This window comes from Pseudochaenichthys georgianus, chromosome 9 (assembly GCF_902827115.2).
Source record: "Pseudochaenichthys georgianus chromosome 9, fPseGeo1.2, whole genome shotgun sequence".
Lineage (NCBI taxonomy): Eukaryota > Metazoa > Chordata > Actinopteri > Perciformes > Channichthyidae > Pseudochaenichthys > Pseudochaenichthys georgianus.
In genome coordinates, this window is record NC_047511.1 from 735263 (window position 1) to 763193 (window position 27931).

General features: G+C 41.7%; 1 protein-coding gene across 2 annotated transcripts; it reads left to right on the plus strand.

Moving 5' to 3' along the window:
* The first annotated feature begins 353 nt into the window (after positions 1-353).
* LOC117452507 (endophilin-B2-like) lies at positions 354-27864 on the plus strand. Of its 2 annotated transcripts, XM_034091192.2 has the most exons (12): positions 356-638; positions 1090-1231; positions 6740-6868; positions 11302-11435; positions 16795-16887; positions 18478-18540; positions 20468-20491; positions 23071-23160; positions 23347-23447; positions 23674-23688; positions 24781-24967; positions 26093-27864. In XM_034091192.2, exons 1-12 carry the CDS (start codon positions 576-578, stop codon positions 26198-26200), a joined length of 1149 nt encoding a protein of 382 aa, XP_033947083.1. In that variant the 5' UTR covers positions 356-575; the 3' UTR covers positions 26201-27864. The 2 variants fall into 2 exon arrangements, with proteins under 2 accessions (XP_033947086.1, XP_033947083.1); XM_034091195.2 differs by lacking the exon at positions 23674-23688 and having other exon boundaries at positions 354-638.
* The last annotated feature ends 67 nt before the right edge of the window (positions 27865-27931 follow it).

Here is a 27931-nt window from a genome sequence, read left to right on the forward strand (position 1 = left end):
AATATGCAGTAACATTTACAAATGTCACTGTTATAGTTTTATCGTCAGTGTACATATTAAATAAGTAATTACAATTCCCATGTGTACATATAGCTGACTAATAAAGCTGACCACGAGAGGGCATTGACTATTGTGTGTGCGTCACTTACATTTAGTCGGACATTTACAGTCGGACAGCACGTTTCCGGGAAAATATTCAAAATAAATCTTAAAAGATTTGAAGGCAAAACGCTGTTTAATGGTGGCATCTGTTGGCCAACTGTTGGTATTGCATATTTAAAAATGAAAGGCAAGACCATACGACTAATGTAACAGTTGCCCAAGCCTTGTGTTACTGCTGTAATTTATAAAATATAACGATCTTTTTTCTAAAGAAACTCGCCTGTAGTCCAATGTTTTGCTTTTAAAATTTGGCAGAGCGATGCGTGTTTGACGCATGGTTTGACGCTCCTAGGGCCATGACGGTCACGTGATCTTTTCCGTTTAGCTGCGTATGCCACAACATCCAGCCGTGTCGAGTGCTAGTAGTCTGCTTCGAGTCAGTGTATGACCACAAGCAAGCAGATACAAACATAATGGATTTCAACGTGAAGAAAATAGCCTCCGGTGCTGGAGTGTTTTTCACGCGGGCTGTCCAGGTAATGTAACCCTCGTGCACAGTAACATGGCTGTGGTTCGGCTGATGATGCTTCCTTTCATTTTGACAGCCAGCTGTAGTGACGCTACTCAGGGACTGCTGTTGGGGCAACGCTACCATGGCTATTGCCCTGACAAGCTAATATAACGCTAACTATTAGCATAGCAGGAGGATACATTACTTTATATTCAGCTTGGAACAGTCAATGCCTACGTTTTACTTTAATTAAACACAGGCTGTCCAAATACTGTTTGCCATAGGCGTTTACTTGTTAATGTAACGTTATCTTAGGCCAAGCATGTGCAGGCTACCAGTCTCTAGTAATCCATTATCATAAATCATTTAAAATACCTCAGTAAAACATGAAACGTTGTATGAACGTAATTGATGAAAGCTTGACGCTATGGAGAGTTGTACTTGTGTGTCAGTTTGGCTGTGTTGCTGTGCCTCAGTTCACAGAGGAGAAGCTGGGCCAGGCGGAGAAGACGGAGCTGGACGCTCACTTTGAGAACCTGATGATCCGCGCAGACTGCACCAAGCTGTGGACGGAGAAAATCTACAGACAGACTGAAGTCCTGCTGCAGCCCAACCCAAGTATGCCATCATCACGACAGCAGTCCTATCATTAGAGCTTTAAGGAGTATTCCAGAGAAGGCTACATATTATCTCCAAGCAGAACTAACACTCTGCTGAAGTTGTATTGTCAGATAATTGATTTGTTTAGCAGTTATTATGGGAAATAAGTTCTAGTCTGCATGCCCTCTGCAGTGTACATGTTATAATGACAAACAAAAAGTAATTTATTTCACATAAATGGATCCCCCTGCAAACCTGTTGTTCAACTTCAGTAGTAGTAGTACTACATGACGTGAGGGCAGATAAGTCATCAGGTCTTACTCGTCCAACCAGCAGAGTGCTTCTGGTAGGGATCTTCTTATTGTGTATTAATATATAGCTCTGAGGTGCTGTAAACACCGATGACCCGAGTCTTGCTGCCCTCGTATGCCTGCAGGACAGGTCCAGTTTATTTTTTTGCTGACGGTAAAGTTTAAATAAAAGTTAGGTTCATATTATAATTCACCAACATGTAGTATGTATCCCTTGGGTATGAAAAACGTGTTGAATATTTGTTCTCATTAAATCTCAAGGCCAATGCTCTGAATATTCCAAATGTTCATCATTTGTTAGCTCCATGTTATCGCAGTCTTTTCACTTCATTTTGTGACAGTGTTGTCTCTCTGTGCACACCGGCTGATAACTGTTGATCAGCAGGATATCTTAAACCGACGGCAGGAATGTGTCTTTGTCATGCACATGCACGATAGACACTAAAGAATGACAAGCCTTAAACAACTTTAAATGATTCTCAAAGTAGGCACCTCTTACCACCTGTCAGTCAGCATAGTTGCAACACATCGTGCAAGAAGTTAGTGGCAGGTTATTTGTAAGAACGCCTGTAATCAAAGAGGTCAAACACTAGGCATATTATTCACCTGTAGGCTAACAGTGATATGGAATGACATGCTAGAGAATAGGGAACTCTAACATGTTACTTTTTGATTCTCCATGCTACAGTCGATCACACTGGTAAGTATTCTGCCTCCATATTTTAGTGCTGTGTTGTGGAAACCTCTCATGTCTTTGAGTTATTAGCCTTAGTAATTAGTAATTGATTAACATGACCGAAACCCATTCAGATATTGGTTTGCTGCACAATACATGTTGAAGCTCAGGGATGAGGATCGTGGCACACACTGATTGTTGACAGGAATATGCTGTACAGGACATTAGTATTGATACATTATACCAAAGGGGTTTTTAATGGTTTAGCCCACTTTTACTTTGCTATTCTAAAGCATGATATGCTGGTATTCTGTCTGTATAAAAAAGAAGAACAAATGTTTATCCCTGGTTTTGGGCCTTTTAGATTTGAGCACCTACAAACTTAAATACGCAAAAAAAACTCTGTTGCATTCCGTCAACAATCAATCCCTTTATGACCTCATCTCTTTTGAGTCAAATACATGTTTTGCTGCATGTTAACCATATGAGCGATTCTTAGGATGTTTTTGATTAAGCAGAAGAACCTCGCAGGAGACGGGGGCCCTTAGAGCTGACCTGTATGGAACCCCACCATAAGACCCACATATTCTCTTTCAAACTAAACTTAAGTGAGGTTATGTAAACTCTGATCATGATCATTTGAAGGTATTTTGGTACCTCTCAAGTCTAACGCACATCTCACCCATATCAGATGTATATCTTAAGAGATGGACACTGTTGGGCTGAGTTGGAGGTTAATTAGACCGTAACATTTTGAAGACTATATTGTTAAGATAAGAGTTGCTGTGCAGACAGTATACAATAAGAGAAACCTTACAGTACATCTTTGTTGAGTTACAGAAATATTTATGGTATCTATAATTTCATAACTTTGTGTATCAATTGTTTCCTAATTACTTAATGTTACTATTTGAATAAGTGCTTCTTTTTAAATACCAATGTATTTTGATCCTTGGGGACCCCAGTCAAAAAGACTCATTTGCAGCGAATCAAGTTTGAATGGATACAGTTGAATAGATGAATCCAATGTTTGCCATGGGTCAGTCATGTTGTAAGAGATTATTATTATTTCCCCAAATAATAATAATAATAATTCCTTCAGATAACATCCATTGCATAGATAATAATGTTAATGAAATAAGTTAACATTTTGCTCAGTGCTTGAAATTGATGTACAGTGCATCCGGAAAGTATTCATACCCCTTCACTTTTTCCTATTTTTTGTATGTTACAGCCTTATTTCCATGTGTCTTCTCAACATTCTACACACAATACCCATAATGACAAAGTGAAAAAAGTTTTTAAATAATTTTTGCAAATGAGTTAAAAATAAAACACTCAAATATCACAAACATAAGTTTACTTTACTCAATACTTTGTTGAAGCACCTTTGGCAGCAATTACAGCCTCAAGTCTTCTTGAGCATGATGCTACACGCTTGGCACACCTATCTTTGGGCAGTTCCTCCCATTGTTCTTTGCAGATCGTCTCAAGCTCCATCAGCTTGGACGGGGAGCGTCTGTGCACAGCCATTTTCAGATCTCTCCAGAGACGTTCAATCAGGGTCAAGTCTGGGCTCTGGCTGAGGCACTCGAGGACATTCACAGACCTGTCCTGAAGCCACTCCTTTGTTATCGTGGCTGTGTGCTTAGGGTCGTTGTCCTGTTGAAGGGTGAGCCTTCGCTCCAGTCTGAGGTCCAGAGCGCTCTGGAGCAGGTTTTCATCAAGGATCTCTCTGTACATTGCTGCATTCATCTTTCGCTTGATCCTGACTAGTCTCCCAGTTCCTGCCACTGAAAAACATCCCACAGCATGAAGCTGCCACCACCATGCTTCACTGGAGGGATGCTGTTGGCCAGGTGATGAGCGGTGCCTGGGTTCCTCCAGACATGAAGCTTGGCATTCAGGCCAAATGTGGTTTCATCAGACCAGAACATTTGCTTTCTCATGGTCTGAGAGTCCTCTAGGTCAGTGGTTCCCAACCTGGGGGGCGCCACAGATCGCAGGGGGGCGCCAGGCCTCAGATGATTTGAGGCCAAATATCTCTCTTTTTTTACATATGATTATAACGCAATACATGATTGTCACTAAAAGCCTTGTCTCTACATTACAATAAAATAGAAATAATAATTGATTAATTAATTTGAATAAAAAATAAAAAAGTTAATAGCTAATAAAGGCATAAAAAGACAGAAATGTATAATTGTTTCTTTGATAGAAATGTTTCTTCTGCCCGTAAAGGGTCCAAACCGGGCTTTTCTGGATAAGCGCATTTTTAAAACAGTCATTGTTCATGCCGGTTTCAGTTGGATTATTCAGTTGCTCCGAGCAGATCGGTCTCCTCCATTTTGTAGATTATTTACGACTTTTGAATCCACATAAACACAAAGGCAAAATCCGGCTTACTTTGAGCGTGTGTTTTAAACAGTTTAATCCCTTTGTGAATTGTTAGAGATATGAATGGACAACTAGTCCGCTTTTTCAAATCTCCGCGCGTCCCTAAACAAGCTGGTTATATTACAGGAAGGAATCCAGAGCATACAATTAACCGATAACAATAATCTACTTTAATGGTAATAAGACAATGCAATACAATCAAATACAGTACAAATTCAATACAGTTATCTTTGGGGTCCCACATTTACCTGATACTCACGTGAGCCAGCCAGAGGAAAGAGAGAGAGCACACAACGTGGTTCCTGTCTAAATACCTCGCTTACAAGAGGAGGAGTTATCTGCGCCTCCCTTCCAGACCTCCGTGATTGGCTGCCCAAATATCATCAACACCTCGCATCTTAAGTTTCCCAATCACAGTGGCTCAGCTTCATTATCACAGGGATCTGAGATGACTGTATGTTAACTCCTCACCTTCCCCCCTTCTTCCTTTGTCCTCAAAAAACCACATGTTAACAGGCCCAAAACCAGCTCACAGTTTTCTACACAAATCATTTTCCCCTTTTAAGCTTCTTCATAGTTTACTAACATGAATACATACAAATATTTCCTTACAGAATTGGTTCCGAGTAACCATCCAATAACCATCAAAGTCGCTCCAATAGTGCTCCTTGATTACGCTTTCACCCTCCTTTAACAACACACTTCACATTCATCCAGTTTGTGACAGTAGTTGTAGCATTTTGAGACTTTTAAACTTTAATTACCGCTGTTTGTGTGTGTGGGGGGGGCGCAACTTCCAACAGGAGTCATTTGGGGGGGCTCTTGGGGAAAAAGGTTGGGAACCCCTGCTCTAGGTGCTCTGTGGGCTTTCATGTGCCTCTTGCTGAGGAGTGGCTTCCTTCTGGCCACTCTACCATAAAGGCCTGATTGGTGGAGAGCTGCACAGATGGTTGTCCTTCTGGAAGGTTCTCCCCTCTCCACAGAGGAACACTGGAGCTCTGTCAGACTGACCATCAGGTTCTTGGTCACCTCTCTGACTAAGGTCCTTCGCCCCCGATGCTCAGTTTGGTTTGGGCGGCCAGCTCCAGGAAGAGCCCTGGTGGTTTCAAACATCTCCATTTGCAAATGATGGAGACCACTGTGCTCGTTGGGACCTTCAATGCTCAGACATCTTTCTGTACCCTTCCCCAGATCTGTGCCTTGATACCATCCTGTCTCTGAGGTCTACAGTCAATTCCTTGGACCTCATGGTTTGGTTTGTGCTCTGATATGCACTGTCAACTGTGGGACCTTATAGACAGGTGTGTTCCTTTCCAAGTCATGTCAAATCTATGGAGTTGACCACAGGTGGACTCCAGTCAAGTTATAGAAACGTCTCAAGGATGATCAGTGGAAAGGGGATGCACCTGAGCTCAATGTTCAGTGTCAAAGGGTGTGAATACAATTTTGAAATAAGGCTGTAAAATAACAATGTGAAAAAGTTAAGGGGTTGAATACTTTCCGGATGCACTGTATGTTGGTAGGATGAGGCTAAAGCTAATTTAAGCTACAAAATACATGTTTACAATATACTAAACATATAGTTTGGTACATCTTTGATCAGGAATGTAAGAATACACAGGCTAAGCACAGGGGGCTGAACACTATTACCGTAAGTCACATGTTTACATATTCATTTTGATGTTGGCTATCCATACATCCAGCAGGCACACCTAATTCACAAAAGTCCAAACATTACCCCTATTACTTCTGATTTGTCTTCATTGACCCTGAACACAATACATAAGTGTTCTACTGTGTTATGTTAACCAAATACCCCTGTAATTATCTAACATTTAATGTTAAATAATTGCTGAGTTATCTATGGGGGTTCATATTATTGGCTTAAAATCAACTATAAATGTGTGAAAAATAAACTACAAAATAATAAGTATGAGCTACAAGAAGCTAAAATGTTGTCATAATGAAGTGAGTGCAATACATCAGTGAGTAGTAGTTAACTACACTTAAGTGTGTTCTTTTTGGATATATATATATCGGGTTTTTTTTATCAGTGGAAGGTGTATATAAACGTATAAATCCAAACACTTCTTTTTTCCTGGCTGTGCAGCAATTGAAAGCTCTTCTTGGCTCTCTGTGTAGGTGCCAGGATTGAAGAGTTCCTCTATGAGAAGTTGGACAGGAAGGCCCCCTCCAGAAATACCAACGCAGAGCTGCTGGGCCATTACATGCAGGACGCAGCCAAAGAGTGTGGGCCAGGAACTCCTTATGGTGAGTATGCATCAATAACAAAGTGGAACATATGTAAACCTTTCTAACTAACATGGTTTAAATATTACAATTTAACCATCAAAATGAACACAGTATTATTAATGGAAAAATAATTATCCTGCAATATACCAGTAGTAGATTGGCAACAAATGTGCAAAAACATAAGTGGAACATTATGTTCATTATGGAACATATGGCTCTTTTTTTCGCCATGTTTTCTGGATTTTATGAGCTTGGGATATTCTTACTAGTTTCCTCAGCACTTTCTTTTGGTTTTTCTAATATTTTCCCACCCCATTTATACCAATTATGGTAAATCTAAATATTAAAAACACATTACAGTATTATTAACCGCACTAACTAAAGCTCCCAAAATGACTAGCTGAACAGATTGAACAAAAAAAGAACATAACCTTCACAGAGGTGAGATAAAGCTTGTAGGAGCCAATTAGAACTCCGGGTATAAAGGTTGGAACCACTGTTAGCTGATTCGGTTCCGCCGGAAGGCCAAACTGTTTTCAACACACACACACACACACACACACACACACACACACACACACACACACACACACACACACACACACACACACACACACACACACACACACACACACACACACACACACACACACACACACACACACACACAGGTAAAGTTAGGTTACCAAAGTTGTTGGGTGTAAGTGTCATGTTGTGTGTGGTGTTGGAAAGCTGGTGCAAGCTTAATGGACAACACTTAGTGGAAATAAATGTTAAGTGTTCAATTGGAAACAATTTGTATCAGACTTTTATTCACCTGACAAGTTAAAGTGAGTGTCAATTACATACTGTACACAAGGCGAACCCTCAGTGACTTAAAGCGATAGCTTAGCCTCTTTAAAGCTGCTGTCTCTCCATTAGTTGAAGTGAGCTCTGCAATGCATGAGGAACAGTTAAAGGCCCACGTCATGGCCATTTCTACTGATCATGATTCCATCGTTGAGTCTACTAGAATAGATTCACATTGTTCAATGTTCCAAACTCACATTGGTTTCTCACAGCATCTCTGTGCAGTCTGTGTATTCACTCTCTGTCCTACACGCCTTGTTGGAGCTCCTGCCCCCCCCCTCCCTATGAGCCCACTGTGCTCTGATTGGTCAGCTCGCCCACTCTGTTCTGATGAGTCCACCGTTACAGCGGAACATCAGTGATTATGTTTTACAGTGGTATTACCAACCAGAATATGACATCAGTAATGACAAACAGATGAGAATGCTGCGTAGGCATACTTGCCAACCTTGAGACCTCAGAAATCGGGAGCATTTCCAAACCACCGCGGGGGGGGGGGGTGCTAGTGGATCATCGCCGGAGCTGTATTAGATTAGCATTAGCATGCTTATTGTAGTGGTAAGTGCACTGCCTTGCGGCCTGAAGCAGCATCCTTGATGGAGCATGTGTGGGCTGGACCTGTACTTTACAGGACAGGAGTGAGCAGAGGGTCGATTCTTGTTCTGTTTTCTGTGACTATCAGCTCACCCTCTCAGACTTTCAGTTGCGCACGCCACTAAAGAGACGCGCTACCATGGAAACCAAACAATGGTGTAGCTGTATTAAAGTCCGAGTGGAAACAGTCGTGAGTAAATCTGATTTTGTCAGAAATCGGGAGAAATGCGGGAGAAATATGACCCCGGGAGGAAACCGGGAGAGGGCAATGAAATCGGGAGTCTCCCGCGAAAATCGGGAGGGTTGGCAAGTATGAGCGTAGGGTCTGGGTGCCGTGTGGGCGGGACGCTGCGGGGCTCGCTGCTGCGAGGAGCGGACAGTGTGAGCTGGATTATTGGGGCTGTGAGTGAGTGAGTGAGTGAGTGAGTGAGTGAGTGAGTGAGTGAGTGAGTGAGTGAGTGAGTGAGTGAGTGAGTGAGTGAGTGAGTGAGTGAGTGAGTGTCCGTCCGTCCGTCCGTCCACGGATTGGACCTGGCTATCGTTACGTCACCATACTCGGGAAGCAAACAATGGAAAAAGCAAATGTCCAGCGAGGCGTTCTGGGGCAGCAGACAGGTCTTCTCTGTGTTACAGTGTTACTCCCTACAGGGTGCACTTTGAGGGGTTGGGACTCTGCAGACCGTTCACATGCATAAAAACACAAGGGGACGGGTAAGAACCGGAAAAGCATGACATGGGACCTTTAAACATGTTTAGGAGTATTTTATAAATATTTTCTATAACCAATTCTTAGCAGTAGTTTCATTAAAAAGCAAAAGCTTTTAAAAAAATGAATGTTTAAAAGGCTTTACAATAAAAGGGCACTTTACGATGATCTCGATGATATTCTCCTCTGATTTTTTAGTGATCTTTCTATTTTCTGTAGAATAAGTGAGGAAGAAAGTGTTATTAACTTACGAAAAACTGTGTTGTATGTATAAGGTGCGTCCATCTCCTCATGTTCACCCCACTGTGTGTGTCAGGCAGACAGATCAGCCCTCATCCGTGCTGTGCCAAATTAAACATCATGTTGCTCTCAGAATGTCGACCTCGGGCAAATTCATAGCTCAATCCAGAAATTAGAAGTTTTAGAGCAAAACTGAATTTGACTATTGTCACTGTCTGTTTAGTCACTCGTCCTTTCATCTGAATGTGATGTTCTGCAAACAGACTGTGGGATTGCTCTTTGTCTTGCACAAAATGTCACACTCAAATATAAAGGCGTAGTTTAAATTTAAACATTTACCAAATAGGGAGTAGGTGCTTCGCCTAAATGAGCTATTTACAAATCGTGTTGCAATATTTATAGATGGAACCGTTGCCAGGTATTTCCCTACTGGTAAACACCATAAGTTATTTATACACTTTTACATTTGAGAGGCGAGAACCTGCTCACTGGATTACCGGTTGCAGCTAAAGTGAGGACTGTTGCCTCAATGCTAGGACGTCCCTTGTTGTTGACCTAACAGTCTTGAGATTGTTATATTGGTTGATGTGGTTACTATTTCATGAATAACATTTGAAGAATGCTCACACGCATTACAGAGGAATCCATGCGCTCTCTACGTGTCATTGTTAGGCCCCAGTAACTCGGCTGCAGGCTTTCTATTATTCATGTGCAGGAAGAGCCACTGAAACATGGTCGTGTGTTTTTACAAATTCTGACAGGTCATTTCAAAAGAGCATGTCTTCACCAGAGATGGGGTCGTTACTAAAAAAAAGCAATATATTACACTACTTCGTTACTCTCTACATAAAGTAACTCGTTACTTTACTCGCAGGGCCGGCCCGCCCCTCCCTGCAGGCAGATCACGCAGACTGCTAAAGTTTCAAATGTTCTCTTTCGTTCAGTTTCCATTGTCGCATAAGACTGATCCAGATCCTGAATGTTTTCCTTGCCGCAGTCCACTTTGGAGTATATGAAATATTTCAGAATTGCACTTTTAACTCACTTGAAATGTTCTCACTTGCTTGGTTTCAAAACATAAGAAAGGCCATCATCTGTTCATGGGGACCATCAATGCCACTATTGCTCATGTAAACCTGCTCCTGCTGCCCCCCTGTAACCTCAGAGGCACCCTGAGTCATTTTGTTCTGGTACCGGGCCTGTATATGCTAAACACACTACAGAGCCCATTCCGTGTCCTGTTAGTGTTTACTTCCTGTCTGCCTTCTTCTGGTGATTTATCTGACGTCCAGCGCTCCGTCTTTTAACCTCTTTTCCTTTCTCTTTCTGGATCCTCCTTAGCAACCTTCATTATAGTCCTTGGCAGTGGTCTGTATTAACAACGTGTCACATGTTAAGAAGTTACAATCAGAATAGAGTATTCAACTAAGCCGTGTAATACAAGTTGTCAGTAGCCTTAAGGGCCTACACAGTTGTTATGCTAAACCACATCGCCCTTCATTGGATGTATAATGAGCTGCACTAAACTACATTTCAGCATTTAAAATACCTAGCCATTCTTTTGCGGTTATTTTGGTGAAAGTAACTACAAAGTAGTGTAACTCATTACATTTCAGAGACAGTAATATTGTAATGTAACTTATTACTTTCAAAAGACAGTAATATGTAATATATTACATTTTGGAAGTAACTTGCCCAACTCTGGTCTTCACAATATGCAGAGCCAAATAATTGACTCCTTGATCTTTTTAGAAAAAATGCAACAGTTATGACGTATGATAAAAAATAAAGGGAAACTTGAACCCAGCGTTATTGTGTAATTGTGGTGTTTTTGAGTATCACATTCCTCCCTGATGAAGTCTGTCTGTCTTTTCTTTAGCCACGAGAAGGTGTTTATTATGATGACATATACACTGTGTTTTCTTTCCATATTGGTTCAGCAGAATTTTTATTTTATTCATTTGTGCAAGTTTTTTAGTAGTGTCAAGAAGTCGACACAAAGCATTTGCAGCACGTTTGAAATAAGGACTTTGTGGTGATTGGATGAAGTCTGTTCTTGCAGGGAGCACTTTGATGGAGGTGGGGGAATGTGAAAGAAGATTAGGAGCTGCAGAGAGGGACTTCCTCCAGACGTCTGCCATCAGCTTTCTCACCCCGCTCAGGAACTTTCTGGAAGGAGACTGGAGGACAATATCCGTGAGTCTGAAACATGACATTACACCACCAATTAGCATCTGAACCAATGGCTCTTTGTGATGCGAGTTGTGTAGTGAGGGTTCTGGTTTTCCTTTTCCCATTGTTTGCAAACTGTCTTTCTATCTAGCGTTTTAAAGGCTATAGTTGGGATGTCTTATATTAGTCTCTCACATATAAACCTAAACAGTTTGTTGTCCAGAATGAAATCTTTATCGATGTATAGCTTATGAAGTCTGTCTTATCTCCCCCAGTCTTGGTATAAACTATGTACAGTAGATGCTTACGCTCACCGGACACTTTATTGGGTAGAACTTGCTAGTACCGGGTTGGACCCCCTTCTGCCTTCAGAACTGCCTTTATTCTTCGTGCTTTCATGTTGTTTACCACAAATTCTGACCCTACCGTCCGAATGTCGCCACAGAAATTGAGACTCATCAGACCAGTTAACATTTCTCCAATCTTTTATTGCCTAATTTTGGTGCGCCCGTGCAAATTGTAGCCTCAGTGTCCTGTTCTTATCTGACAGGTGTGGCACTGTGGGAAATGTGCGGTCCTCCACGGACACATTGACCCATCCGTACTCACGAAGAAAGAGGAGGGATGAGAAACTGTGAAGCCATTGGCAGAAGGAAGAATGGAGACAAACATGTCAAATAATACCATAAATCAAATGAAGAATACATTTGCAAAAATTGATAAAAGCCAATCTTAAAGGGGACCTATCATGCAAAATGCACTTTTTGATGTATTATATACATAAGGATGTGTCCCCGGTGTGTCGGGGAACTCACGCAGCGTCAGAAAATAAAACCCTCTCTTTTCCTCCGTACCCAAATCTCTAAAAACGGGGCTACAACGGAGCTGATCCAGATTTGCAGCCGATATGACGTAATATCGGCGGCGGACCCACGGCACTATCAGAAACATTGCTATCAGAAACAATGCCGACTGTTTTGGACGGTGTTTACATTAGCATCGCTAACACTCAGAGCTAACCTGTATTGGAGAGCATGTGTGTGAAGAAGCAGGAAGTAAAAAGGAACTCACCTTGTGGTATAACCGGCAAGAGAGAAAGCCTTTGAGCTCCAGACTGTTTCAGAGAGAATCCTTGATCTAATAATCCTTGTGTTTCATCACCGCAGCATTTTAGACAGTATCTGCCTCTTTTTTTTATTTTTTTTTATTTATACAGGTGAAAATCTCATTGAGACACAGGAGCCGCGTTCGCACCAAGTACTTTGCCGTACTTAGTTCTCAGCACTTAGTTCCCAGCACTTAGTTCCCAGCACTTAGTTCCCAGCACTTAGTTCACCTATGGAACTAAGAGCAGATCGCGTTCACACCGGAATAAGATCCCTGAGGGAAGATTACGCAAATGAGCCGCTGACGTCACTTCGTCTTCTTCTGCTTTGGGTTTACTGTCAGGCCGCAAACCACTTCACGGCGTATACTGCCACCCGTAGTCCCCGGCCGGAAGTCCCCGGAGTTGGGGACTGGCTTCAGTAGAAGCTGCTGGGACTCCCCGAGTAAATCGCCAGAACGCCGACACCTCCTCATCTCCACCGCTCCCATGTTTTATTTTGTGTTGCCATAAGTTAGTCTCTCTGCGTTTGTGCGCTGGGCTAATGCTAATGCTAATAATGCTAATGCAAGGATAATAAAATGGCGGCTCTACAAAAGATTTCAGAGTTTTATGGGCGTGGTTTACAATTCTCCCAGCCAATCAGAACTGGTGTACTTTTTTCCCCCCAGGAGAGTACCACCTCTCAGCAGGCACTAAAAATGGGGGTAAAAGTTCCCGGCACTAAGTACTGTTTTTGGTGTGAACGCGACATCAGGGGTACTAACGGAACTAAACGGGAAAAGTACGGGGAAAAGTACACCGGTGTGAACGCGCGTAGGGTCTCATTCTCAAGAGAGTCCTGTTTATACCCAGAATCAGCACTTTTGTAACAGGAAGTGAAATAGAGGGATATGAGGCAAGAATGGGTGATCTGTTTGGTTTTTTGACCAAAACACTTCATAGATACCCTAACCCTTTTTATATGTTTTTATATATCTGAGACTTATGCTATTGCCTAAAAATAGCATGATAGGTGACCTTTAAAATGATTAAACAAAGACCTGTTTGTTACTCCTGAGTGCACACAAAAATAAATAACTACAGATATGTTTTTGAAAACCACCTCGAATATGTTCTCTTTTTTATGAAATGTATTCACTTCAATGTAAACAGAAAGACAGAATTACATTTAAACTGATGCCGTTTTGCAATTCTATAGGTTGTATACACTAAATATGAGGCATGGTTTTTTATACTATATCCAGTAATTATGTTAAACATTTTTAGAACTTTGTTTTTGAACGGTCCTTTACAAATATAGTGGATTCATATTATGCCTTTCGACAAAACTTGAAGGGTCGCTCCTAAAACACAAAAGGTATGGAAACTAATTCCACCATGTATTTGGTAAATTGTACAGCTGATATAACACATCAGTTTTATTTCCTTTAAGTGGTGGATAGAGTTGCTGCGGGGGGTTGAGATGCACAGGGTGCCGTGGAGACACAGCTGATTCACAGCTGGAACACAAACCACCAAATAAATTGAAATGTATTTTGTAAACAAAGTTCTAACTCAAGGTTCAAGGTTCTTTATTTTGTCATACGAACATAGCTGCAGAGTGGTTATGCCGATGAAAATCTTAGGTCACAGGCTTCTACAACAGAGCAACACAATAACACCTGCCCGTTTTTAAATAGCTTCTTAAAACCCACCTCTTCCCCTTAGCGTATTCACATCTTTTAGAGCGTTGCTTTTACTGCTTTTTAATTGTCTATTGTTTTTACTTGTACTTGTTTTATGGTGTGTGTGAACTGTGCTGTGATATTTTTTGTATGTTTTGTTTATTTGACTGCACAGCACTTTGGTCTGGAGGTTTAAAGTGCTCTATAAATAAAGCTGTATTGTTACACAGAAACAGAAAAAATATAGTGCAAGTAAATAGTAAATACAAAAAGAAAAATAGTTTAAAAAAGTGAAATAAGAGTCTATATGCAAGTTATTGAAATTATATATTAGATAAATAATTACTAAGTAGCAGATGAATGTTATGGATGTTGTTTCAATAGTTCAGGTGTTTAACAGTCTATGGCCTGTGGGATGAAGCTGTCTCTGAGTCTGGTGGTTTTTGTCCGGATGGTGCGGTACCCAGTACTCAAGTTGTAAAGAAAGATCAGGGGGGATGGTGGATTTGATCATATGGGGACATCATTTGTGCTGATAAGTGATAACCCGCAGAGGGTGGGAGACCAACCAGCATAAAGGTAATTATTATACTCCTAAAACAACATGCATGTTATGGATGTTCAGATACTCCTTTCATTGCTCTTGACCAAGGCACCTCAGAATTAGAGTCGGTCCCCGGGCTGCCATGGCACCACTAACATTTAGGGTCAAATGCAGAGCATTTGGTGCAAAATCTTTTTTTCACTTTAATTTAAAGGGGGGGGAGGGGATACAACAATGTGGTTATAATGGAAGTCTATGGTACAAATCTTGTAGGTTAACAGTCCCTCATTTATTATTTAGATGGATCAACTGATTATACTAATAATAAAGTCAAATTTGTTTTTAGAATATTGAATTAGTGTATTTTTTCAAAAAAGCAGTTACTGGTATACGATCAAAACTGGTATCTAAAGGGTTACATTTTTATCGTAATTAATTAAATCATTATGTAAATTAAACACTTCATGAACAATTTGAGGAAAAAAATTAGAAAAATATTGATTTCATCAACAGTTTTGAGTCTGACCAGCTAGCTAACATGAGAGAAAAACGTATAACTCCAAACTAAGTTGTTATTGCTGCTTATGTCCATAGATTCCACTTTTGGTGACTAAAGTAATGAGTAATGACTAAGATTACTGACTCTTGACTTACCTGAAATGTTATTTTTAGTATTTTTAAATATGAAGTCCTTCAGATCGCGTTGTCCTCCTGGTCGCTTGGCCATTGTGATGGCCGTTACCTGCGCTTCTGGCATCGATCAAACAGGCGCATCACGGCGCTCTGGCGCCCTCTAGGGCACTCGCATAGTATAGCGTCAGTGACTTGGTAAACATATCATTGCGTGTGTGCGTGCTCCCTCGCCCACAGTATTTTACTCAAAATGCGCAAAATTAATGTTGAAATAGCAGTAATACCAGTGCCACGTCCATTGATACAATTACATAAGCGATGGAAAGGGGGAATGGCAGTTTTAGAAGGGGGATGATTTTGACCGTTTTTATTTCAGGGGGGATGCCATCCCCCCTCATCCCCCCTCAACTCGAGTACTGGCCGCCTACCAGACGGCAGCAGACAGAACAGTTTGAGGCTGGGTGATGGGGTCTTTTATAATCCAGAGGGCTTTCTTCCTGAGCCGCTGGGAGTAGAGGTCCTCCATGGATGGCAGCTCCGTCCTGGTGATGTTCTGTGCAGTTTTCACCACCTCTGTAAAGCCTCACGATTGAGGGCGGTGCAGCTGCCGTACCAGGCCGTGATGCAGCCAGTCAGGATACTGTTTACATGTGCAAACCCAGTTGGTTGCACTTGGCTTACTATCATTTCCTGAAAGGGAAGAACCTTACTTTACATCTGAGTTACCATGTGTGTCCGGCAAACCTGTTGTGACATTTTACATTTTGTAGCTGTTCTGTCGGCTTTTCCTGCGATCATCTTCATGTAATCAGTCTAAATTAATATTCATACAGGACGTTTCTTTGACTATGTATAGGCAAATATGGGCGTTACTTTCAACCCGCAAAAGCTGCGCCGCTTTTCGAGTTGATAGTGATTTATAAAGAGAAACCAAACCGCAGAGGACACGCGTCCACACTGTTTTGTATGTCAGAATATTTTGTGAGTAGGCACTTCCTTTGTTCCTACGTACGCCATCTTTTCACGTGAATCCTACGCAAAGTTTTATAAATGAGCCCCAGGTCCTCTTCACCATGTCTCCATGCCTAAATGCATGTAGCCATGAGGATGGGCTTTTATAATACATTTCTAAAAAGTATCTTTGAGAAGTGTGGGGTCCCCACCAGACAGCAATACTGTTCTTTGGGTCTGAACAATGGAAGAGTTGGTAACAATAGCCTGGCAGAGGTTGAATCTGGATTTATATTTTTGTGTCCATGATTTGTTTCTACAAAGGGTATAGAAAACCAGTTTGAGACAAAGTAAAGAGTTCCACAGGTGCAAAGCCTTATTCCTGTCACATTTGAACGTGGCCACCAGGGGTCAGCATGGTTGCTTTACTCATGCCTACCCGGTGGACAGTATTTTCTCACTGTGTCATTGTGTGTATTTCAGAAAGAACGGCGTCTTCTGGAAAATCTGCGCTTGGACCTTGATTCCTGTAAGACCCGTCTGAAGAAGGCCAAGGCGGCTGAGGCCAGGTCTGCGGTGAGTCCTCGCGCAGCCACATCCTCTTTTAAAATGTACTGAAAGTGTTGCTGGCATTAACCATGACTAACCCTCTGTGTGTTCATAACCTTTGCAGTGTGACGGGGAAGTGAGTATTAAATGTGGTTTTTCAGTGTGGTGCACATGTTGGGTTGTTTTTCCTTTCTCACTTGCTCTGAATTAATTATTTGTTCCATGCAATTACTGGTGACAAAAAAATATTAATCATGGGTATAAAAAAAAAGCAATGGACTGGAAAAACAACTTCGACCTGAAGTTGACACTTTGCAAAGAAAGCTTTAAACTTATTGAGGAAAATGTTACTTCATTATTGGACAATGATTCACTTATAGTCTCTATGACTGTGCTCTGTTTGGTATGCATATGTAACCTGCATATTTATCAAATGTAACTTTCATAGAAATATGTTTTCTGAACAGTTCTTTATATTGCTGCTGTGAATAAAATATGGCAGGTTAAGTGTGAAGGCATCTGTCAGAAAGATATAATAGAATCTGGTCAATAAACAACAAAGACAGAAGGTGCACATAAAGCCAATACAGAGCAAAGAGGTACTGACTGTGCAGAAGTGTCCAATACAGCCCCACTTTGAAAGACGAGAAAGCACTGGGTCATTCTGGGCCCTCACAAGTCTTCAGACTGAGAACACACGTACTACATGGTGTGTCCAGCAGGTGGCGGTGCAGCACCTTCAGTCACAGCAGCAAGGAGTTTGGGTTCCTTACACATTGTAATGAATCCTGCACAACATTCTATTTGAGGTTTAAGCTTTGTTTCTACTGCTCAGGCAGAAACCGAGCCATATGCAAGAAAAGAAGATTATAATTCATCATTTTCTTTTCATTTTTACTTTGTTCTATGAAAACTAGAAAAGTCTGACTTGTATTAGCACTTCTGATTCAGAATGACCATAGCAAAGTCAAACATGTTGGTGACTGCCACGGTCAGACTTTTGCTACGTTTATGCATGTTAGCATGTGAAGGCAAAGCACTGCTAAAGGCTAAACAAGACCTGTTTGCAGTGTCTGAGTCAAGTCAGTGAACCGGACAGATTAGTCACTAGTTTCACTGGTGCCAATGTTTACACAGTTGTGTTGCATCATTTCTCTGCACCTTTCTTTTATGATTTCAGACACACCCAATGTTAAAATGTGCTGTCAGGTGTTAACAGGCATGCAACCGCCCCCACGACTTTGCATTTCTAAATCAAGAACAAATTGGAAAGCTTGTATTTAACAGTTTTAAATTAAAGAGGAAAAGTCATCTTTGCGAGACTTTCTGACTTCTATTCAAGAGATGGACCACATAAATTACTTTACACTCATATCATACAATATGATATGAAATGATTCACTTTTGTATGAATATTCTGTAAAAACTGAAATCTACCCAGTGTTACTAATGCACTGTTCCATGTCATCTTACAGTGTAACCCACCAAGATCATTTATTTCTGCTGAGCTTTCTGATTGTTGTTTTTTTCTGCATTTCTCGATTCATATCATGAGCTCATGTGGTCCCATGTATAAACTGAGAACACAGTAGTTTGAATCCCTTACTGTTTCTGCAGACGGCTCCAGACTTTCAGGAGACCAGACCCCGAAACTATGTGCTTTCTGCCAGTGCATCTGCGGTAAGGAGTGATTATTGGAAAACAATCCTGGAAATGTAAAATAATCCTTTTAGGATAATGAATCCACTTTGGATCAATGTGCTTTCTAAAATCCTTCAGTACCGCACATCTGCATTCACTTACTGTGAATGGCTCTGAATCGGTGCTTTATTACTGTTCATGGTCCGGATGTGGTAACCTCAGAGTTGCACACCCTCTGTGTGACGTCTGATTTATGCAGGAATGCTAAATGTTGGCCAACCCTCCACAGCAATCGTCTAGCAGAGCAGAAGGATGTCGTTCATTAACCAAAAACAACACAAGACAGAGAATCTGCCATGGGAGTATAGGGTTAAAGGAAGTGTGTTTTGGGTTCAATGAAATATGCTGGATATAATGACCTACGATGCTCCTCCTCTACTCCTATGCAGAGATTAGCAGTTGTCGTCAGTATACCACACACTCACACATATTGTCCATAAGAACGTCATTTTAAAAATATGACAAAGATTCATACTGAGCGTCACATTCACAGGTTAACACTAAACTGGTTTGACATATCAAGTTATATTTTGGTTGATGCTTCTCCAGATCTAGTGGTGAAGCTCTAATCTAAAGACAAACAATTGTCAGTAAAGAATTTTGAAACCTCACACTGAAGCTGCTGTTTTTGGTGTAACACTATCATTTTATTTTTTGTTATTCATCACCCTCCAATTCCTTTCATTCTTCACTGTCTCCTTCTGTTTCTATTTGTCTTGATCCCCCTTCTATTTCTCTTATCTGGACCAGAAATGGCCAACTGCCCTGCCACTGATTTCTCAGCCTCTTGAGGAACATGGAGCTGTAAATGTTTATATGTAAATAAGTGCAAGTTACCGTAACAATCCCTCTTACTCAAATAGTTGTATAATTAGTGTGGGGGATTCACTCATCCTAAATTGACTCACAGTGTACACCACAACGAGGTGTCACCCATAGCAACTCAGCCTTTCAAACTAAATATGTGACCATTAAAGATATGTTGTGTAGCACAGACGCAAACAGAGAGCAGCAGCTGGTTGGAGCATTTCATAACTTAATCATCTAATTAACCCCTTTCTCGTTGAAACAAAGTCATCTCCAAATAAGTAAAGTAGTGGCAAAATGATATTTCAGTGTAAATATCAGGCAAAATACAGCGTTAATCCAAAAGCATTGTTTGCCTTAGTTTATTGACTATCAGAATACATTCTAAAGACATATTACCCCTAGATTCCACCGGGTCTGCCTGCGCTGCGTTACGGCTGCGCCGCGACGTTCGCAAAGATCGCGGCCACTCTAGTCAATGGGTGCTATTCCACCAGGCGCGCGGCGTTACGGCTCAGAAGCGTCCCAGAAGCGTCTCGGTGCTGGGCTCCGCTCAAAATAGGATTCAAGTCTATTTTTCGACGCGTTGCTGAGGTGCCGGGCAGGAAGTGGACCGGTCAGAGCATCCGGCCCATCGCCCAAATAAACTAATTTGCTATCCCTCCGTAGTCTTTCAAGAGAGAGAAATGCCAGCGTTCTCCTCCGGTTTACAGGCACTGTGTAAATTATATATATAGAATAATTATGATGATGAATGCATTTTTTTACCACTAAAATACAGCAACACATCTTTGATTCATGTCGTTTATAACTGGAATATTACAATTATTATTAACTTGTCTGTACAAAGTAGTCTGTCCAGGAAATATGCCCAAATCAACAAAAACTGCGAGCCGGCAGGCAAGACGCTCCGCTTCTGAAATGCTTCTGAAACGCGCCCGGTAGGGTATGACGCCGGAGGAGGCCGGACGCAGACGGACCCGGTGGAATCGAGGGGTAGCCTACCAGTAATGAGAGAGGCTTCTGGCAATAAAACAAATATCCTTGTTATGACTTCTGTTTTTCTCTTCTTCTTTTTTTGTATGCTTTGGCCTCTCAGCTCTGGAGTGAGGAAGTGGAAAAAGTAAGTACATGAATGTTGTGAAAGTGAACTTGGTTTAGATTCCCAGTCTCCTGGCTTCAGGCCTCAGTGTGCTCTTGCGGTATTTAGTCCATCCATCTCTAAAAACAAAACTGCTTGTACTTTTAATTGGCCCCACTGATTTCACTTTTGCACCAAGGAAAAACAGCGGCACCGACACTCTGCCAGGCAGCACCAGGAACCAGATGCCCTCACATCAGAGGCTGGGCATTTTAGTTAGGAGGTTAGGAGGAGTTCGCAAGAATGTGCTTAAAATGCATGAAAAACGCACATTCTTCAATATCACCAACTTCCTGGGGGGCGGGGCTAATAAAAGCCAATTTGAAATATTTCCGCAATCATAAGAGCAATGTGTATACAGTGTTTCGTGAATATCGGAAAAACTATATCCGAGTAGTTTGGAGTAATTTGATGTAAATCGTCAAAAATGGTGTATTCGTTGTTAGCTTACGACCTCCACGATTGATTTATTGAGGGAGGCTGTGGCTCAGTGGGTAGTATGATGGACTTCGAATCAGGGGGTACCAAGTTCGAGTCCCACTGCAGTCAGCATGTCGTTGTGTCCCTGAGCAAGACACTTCACCCCAAATTGCTCCTGTGGGGAATGTATGTGGCTTTGGATAAAAGCGTCTAACAAATGACATGTAATGTAATGTAATTTATAAAAAATTGGCTTGAAATTGAACTTGTTCTGGATTTTCCGATCATTCCCCTAGGAGAAGTTCGCAAAAATGTCCTTAAAATGCATGAAAAACATTTCAAAACGGCCAACTTTTTCGGGGGCGGGGCTAATGGAAGCTAATTAGAAATATGTCCGCATTTCCATGAGGAATGTCTGTGCCAAAATTCGTGAAGTTCTGAGAAACTATATATGTGACTACCACACAATAGGGGGGGCGCAAGTGAGTAATTTTTTGAAAAATTACGTGTTTTTTTTACATTCTCGAAAAGGTCGTAGGCTGTGACGTGTGTCCCAAGTTTTGCGTCCGAAGCTCATTTTATGCTATCGCAATTTAAAAAAACATTTATAGGATAGGCCACGTCCACATTCTGCATTTGTTGCGACACTTTAAATCTCAGTTCGTAGTCACCCCCAGAATATGTGTAAAACAATTTTTTTTTAAATCGTCCATCCGTTCTTGAGTTATAAATTGGTGGTGTTTTTGACGCCCCCTATAGTCCAAAATTAAAATGCTTTGGTGTGCCTATTCCCCAAGACAGACTGAACCTATCCACCAAAAGCTGTGATATTTGGATACATTGTTGGTGAGTTATGAGCATTTCTTTCTAAGCCCCGCCTTTTTGCGAGTACGTTTTGATTCATGGCGGCAATATTTGTCGTCTGAACATGCTCATTTTCTACGGTAATGTGTCTGACCCTCCACTGATGCTGTATATGAAGTTTGGTGTTGAAAAACTGAACATTTTAATTTAAGTTAACATTTCACTATTTTTGAAAATGATGCTAATTAAAAAATAAATGTTGGCGGAGCTTAGGGTCCCAAGAGGATTATTTGTAGAGCAGGTCCACCCGGATATGTGTGCAAAATGTCAGGTCATTCAGAGTTACGGTGCGACTTTGTAAATGTATTCTGAATTGGGATTTTCATAGGTGGCGCTAGCGAGCACGTTGGACAATTTGAACCCATTGACTCCAGAACATTGTAAGACTATTGTAGTTTTCACCAGTCCTGGCGTCCGTGCAAAATTATACAACTTTGAAGCGTCCTAAAGGCCTCAAAAACAGGAAACGCCAGCAAAAAATAATAATACCTCGGATAACAATCGGTTCCTTGCACTTCGTGCTAGGACGCCGTTGGGTCCTAGCGCTCCGTGCTTGGGCCCTAATAACCTGCTATCATTGTGGCTAGGCAAACAGCATCCATGTTTATCCACATTATTTACTGGCTATGTTGCCGTACATTGTCAATTCTGAAAATAACATATATATATATTTTGGGGGGAAATATGCATCAGGGGAAGCCAATGAGAGAGTGAATCACTACTTTTAAGCAGCTGGAGTAAGGAAAGGACGTATGGTTCAGAACTGGGTCGCTAGTTGAACCAACTGTTAAGCAAATGAACACATTTCAGTGGGAAAGTGCTATAAAATGCTATCCACAACAAACTGTTGGTGATGAGACGCCCTCCAATGGGGCTCAATACATTGTAAAACATCTGACGCATTGCAGTTCTGGAGCAACTTGTTTAAGCATCCTGAGGCCTTGATGTTCACCCTATGGATCCAGCTCCGGTTTACTCTGTTCTGCACACAAAGCTACAAAGAATTCAGCAGCATGTTTCATATAAATGTACCTTGGTGTAAATGACACAAATGAGTATCTTCTTTTGGTAATAGGGCATGGGAACATGTGAGACTTCATCACATATAAATCACCAGGCCTATCAGGTCATTATTGTATTGTCAGCCTTTCGTTATTCATTATCATTGCTAGTCATAGTTATGCATGTCTCTAAAGAATCAGGACTTGAGATGTGGAAATTATTTAAAGGAAAACAGAGCAGGAAATATGTCACTGACATGCTCCCTTGTGTCCCAGGCCGAGCATGAGCTCAGAGTGGCCCAAACGGAGTTCGATCGCCAAGCAGAGGTTACACGGCTGCTCCTGGAGGGCATCAGCAGTACACATGTAGGTCTGACACACACACACACACACACACACACACACACACACACACACACACACACACACACACACACACACACACACACACACACACACACACACACACACACACACACACACACACACACACACACACACACACACACACACACAATGACAGTGAATAAGAGACGTGTTGTCTGTCTGCAGGTGAACCACTTGCGCTGCCTGCATGAGTTTGTGGAGGCCCAGGCCGCCTACTATAAGCAGTGTGACTTCCACATGAAAGAACTACAGAAGGAGCTGAGCAGGTGAGTCACATGGTACACAACGGACGATGTCGTGGGATTCACTGGGTCAGTCATTTGTATACAATGAAAAGAAGCAGTCAACTTCTAGTGTGATGGGATCTCGTTCCTAACTGAGAACTCTTAACGAAGAAGCAGCTTGGACTCCTCAGTTCTCCTGTTGTCTGATTCTGTTCTGTTTGCTTTGGTGGAACCTTGATGAATCCCTCTCATTGCCTCCTGCCGCCAGTGGTGATGAGCACGTGTGAGTATGGCTCGCCTCCTGTGTGATCTTTCTTTGTGCTTGTTGTGTGTTCTGACACACATTGAGTTGCTTTACAATGCTTCTCAAATGCATATGCTGCCGACTGAAAATCATTGCATTAGGATCATTTCCCAATGATGCAACAGAATGAGATTCAGGTCCTTGTTGGCTTTGCCCACCTGCAGCGAACCAGCAGGGAATGCACAAAAAGTGGGGTTTCTCAGAGAAGGCAGTGAGAAGAGGTTTCTCAGAGAAGGCAGTGAGAAGAGGTTTCTCAGAGAAGGCAGTGAGAAGAGGTTTCTCAGAGAAGGCAGTGAGAAGAGGTTTCTCAGAGAAGGCAGTGAGAAGAGGTTTCTCAGAGAAGGCAGTGAGAAGAGGTGCACAGAAAACTTGCTAGACTTGGTGCCTGTTTCCGGCCAACACTCCTCCGCTGCCCCTTTGCTTCTCTTATCAACGAGAGCAAAATATATAAAATATCTCGAAGGAAAGGTTATCACCAGATGATGGTTAAAATGTAGACAAACTATTCAATAAAATATATATATTTTATTTAAATATTTGATTCTAACTAGTTTTATTCTACCTTCTATTGGACATTTTACTTTAACTTCTTGTTATATGAATATCTTAATTGTATTGAATATTTGTATAATGCACATTGTAACTTGTGATGTTTAAATATTTGTATTCTATATTTTTAAACTTTTATTATATTTCATTCTAAATGTCTCAAAGCCCAATTTCCCCCCAGGATACTTAGTCTTCTGATGTGTTATAAACGTCCTTCCTGCTGCTAATGCAGGTGATGCAGATCAACATCCACAGTACAGCACAGTCCACTGTGGGCCTGTGGATGTCCTGCAATTGAAAGAGTGTAATAATTGTGTAGGACTCAAGTGTTCTCGTCAGCATTGAGCTTTGATGGAGCATGACTAATCATTTCTTCAGCCTGCGGTGTCATATGTTCCAGTGTAGACGTACTGAAGCATAACTCAAGATATGTTTGGTTTTCGGCTGTTGTGTGATTCTGTTTGTACTATTATTGTGTTCTTTGTGATCTAATATGTGTGTTCTCCGCCTGCTTCCCCTCAGGCTTCCCAATGCATTTGCACTGAGCTCCACTCACCCTGCAGCTCCGGCATCAGAAGGCAGCCCGCTGGAGACGGACACTCTGAAGATAGAGGAAGTCCAGGCCCCGGCTACAGGGACCCGCAAGGCCAAAGTCCTTTATGATTATGATGCTGCTGACTCCAGCGAGATCTCCCTTCTAGCTGACGAGGTAACATTTCATCATCAACTGCAGTGATGTGTTGAAAAAGGCCACAAGCCAGAAATGTCACTCTGCTGATAAGGGATGATCCTTAGTGTTGGAGGAGCCGAAGGGCCAGTGGCCCTTTGTCCAGTGTTCCGGGTTACTGGAACTCTCCGGCTGCTATCTCAGATCTCACATCATATGCCATGCTTTTGTGAAGACACAATGTAGTCACGCAAGGCAGGTACAATTTGAACAAAGGTTTATAAATTGATTGACCGGTCCACTATCGACTTGAGTATTAAAAAGTAAATGCTGCATTCAAAATGAAGTCACTAAAACTTCAGACTTGCTTCCTCTGCTGGCGTAATGCAAGGCAAGGCAAGTGTATTTATATAGCACCTCTCAACACAAGGCAATTCAAGTGCTTCACAGAAATCGTAGTTAAACCTATTTGTACATGCGTTTCAGCATTATCCCCTGTTGTAATTAACCTTAGCATAGTTCAATAATAACAATATATACAAATAAAGATGATAAGTCACGTAAACGATATTCAAAGAATATGTATCTGTCTGTTTTTGAAGAGACTGTATACCATGGGTGTCCAAACTACGGCCCGGGGGCCGACTGCAGCCGTGATCCATATTTAATTGGCCCGCAGCTAATTCTTAAAGTCTAATGGAATATGATCAACACATGAAACTTCTAATATTGTACTTCTGAAATATATATGTTAACATATATTGCACAGTAGTATTCATGTGATAACAAAGGGCCTATTCCCTTCCTATTTCCCCTTATTATGATCACTCTGTTTGAAGGGAGGAGCTGACACTGTTAGTAACAAGATGAATGAAACCCTCTGGAGAGCTGGGATGGAGGCAGTCTGTTTCTTAAAGCATATTCAAGTATCGTATTGCTCTAGTCCGTATTGCGATTTAGTTCAAATGTTGGTTAATGTGCAGCCTTGATTAAAACACCCGACAAGCACATGGCACGATACCACCCCCCACGTGTATTGGCTTAAATGACGTGTTCTCCTTGTTTCTGATAATGCCGTGTTCTCGGCCTCCTTTCCCCCGCTCTTCTGGCTCTAGCCATACACCTTGAAGATAAGTCTCATCAGTGACCATGCGCTCTGTGTTCCAGCTCATCACAGTGTATACCGTGCCAGGGATGGACTCGGACTGGCTGATTGGAGAGAGAGGAAACCAGAAAGGAAAGGTGCCCGTCACATACCTGGAGCTCCTCAGCTGAACAACCCAGATGCACTGACACACATTACACGCATGCCATTGACTCATACGTGTGTGTGGATACTACTGAAGCCATGTACTTCATTTGCTTATTACATTTACCCCACCTGTAAGTTTAAACATCACTACTCCTCAGTAAGCATTAGCACAAAGTGTTTCCGCACACCCCCATCCCCACGCTGGAGATGTCGCTACAATGTGCGCAGGAGAATCAACATTCCTTTTGGATCCGTTTGGTGATCGTTGTGAGGATTTCTCCCTTGTCTTATTTATTAACTATTTATTGTTGTGCATCCCGATGGTTCACGTAGACCTGTGGTACTGCCATGGGGGGTTCCATGTGACTCCATAGACCTCATGGAGTCACATGGAGCAGCAGGGGGATCGCTTAACACGTGATTCTCCTGATCAAGGGCTGATGTACGTCTGTCTCGTCTCGTCCTGTCCCGTCTCGTCCTGTCTCGTCTCGTCCTGTCTCGTCCTCATTGAGAAGTGAGAACTAAAGTGGACAGAACACAGATTGTTGACGGACGCTTCCTTATTGCGTTGTTCCCTTGTGAAACTACCAGGTGTATTATTAATTTATAAATGCAAATGAAAGATGAGACTTCTTCCTACTTAGCTGCAGAAGTACATTGTGTTCCTCCCTGTTCTTCCAATGCGACATGAACAGTAAAGCATGTCTTGTATCTTTTGCATCCTGAAAAAACAAATGACATCTGCTCGCTGAACAACACTAACAGCGTCTTGCATCCTCAACTCTTTGAAAACAGATTTGCCTTAACTGCTTTTGAGATGAATGTAATAAGTGTTATCTAAAGCCATCGAGTCACTATTGTTTCGATTACACTTCCTTTGTGTCTGGCGCACCTTCCCACAGCACTGGATGGTGTCCCTTTGAATGTTAAACACCGTTAAAGAAAATAAACATGACCTGCCCTAGCTGCCTTAACATGATGAGAAAGAACTGCCTGTGTCTGACACTTGGACACGACTGCATGCAAGACTGCAACTACTTTTAAGCACGTGTGTGTGTGGGATTTTTGTTTTCCCCTTTTGTGTTTTCTGAGTTAACCACGATACTGTTTTGTCGCTGCCTCGTCTGTTCGTACAAGTGTCTTCTGTCTTAGTGCTGCATGTGCTACAGCAGCCCGTCCTGCTGGACACGTGTTGTTGTGTTGAGTTTATGAAGTCTGGGGGAACTGCAGCACCAAAATGTCTGCATATATCTGATGTGCTATCTGACATCCGGTATGTGTACATGCACGGTATGCACGTGTCTTTTGACCCACCAGATTCATCTTAAGGGTTTGTGAAACTAGCTGTCGTCAAAGAAGAAGTTGGATTAACCTGAGCTGTGTGTGTCCTCTGTCCTGTGTCCTCTGCTCTTTACTCTGTGCTCATTGCTTTTACTTATACTGACTGTTGTGAGTCTGTTTACCTCATATTGTAGTATTATTATTATTATAGATTTTGTCAAAAATATGTATTGCCCCTTCCTTACCCATGCTCAATGAATGGATAGTATTGAACTTAATAAAAAGTAAGGTTTACTTGGATCTATTCACTTTCACAGCTGCTATATTTATTTGTCATTGACAGCCAAAAACACACTGTGTCCTCTCTCTCTTTTGTCCTGATCTATTTAAACCTGTCTGTAAATGAGCTGATCGGATTGTTGCCACTTTTTGATGTCACAATTACACAACAACCATTAGTCAATAACCAACCA

Excerpts from the sequence above, each read along its gene's own strand:
- LOC117452507 (XM_034091192.2), top strand. The coding sequence starts at position 576 with ATGGATTTCAACGTGAAGAAAATAGCCTCCGGTGCTGGAGTGTTTTTC. Across the intron at positions 16,888-18,477 it reads CGGCTGAGGCCAGGTCTGCG|ACGGCTCCAGACTTTCAGGA; the intron begins GTGAGTCCTCGC and ends CTGTTTCTGCAG. Across the intron at positions 18,541-20,467 it reads TTTCTGCCAGTGCATCTGCG|CTCTGGAGTGAGGAAGTGGA; the intron begins GTAAGGAGTGAT and ends TTGGCCTCTCAG.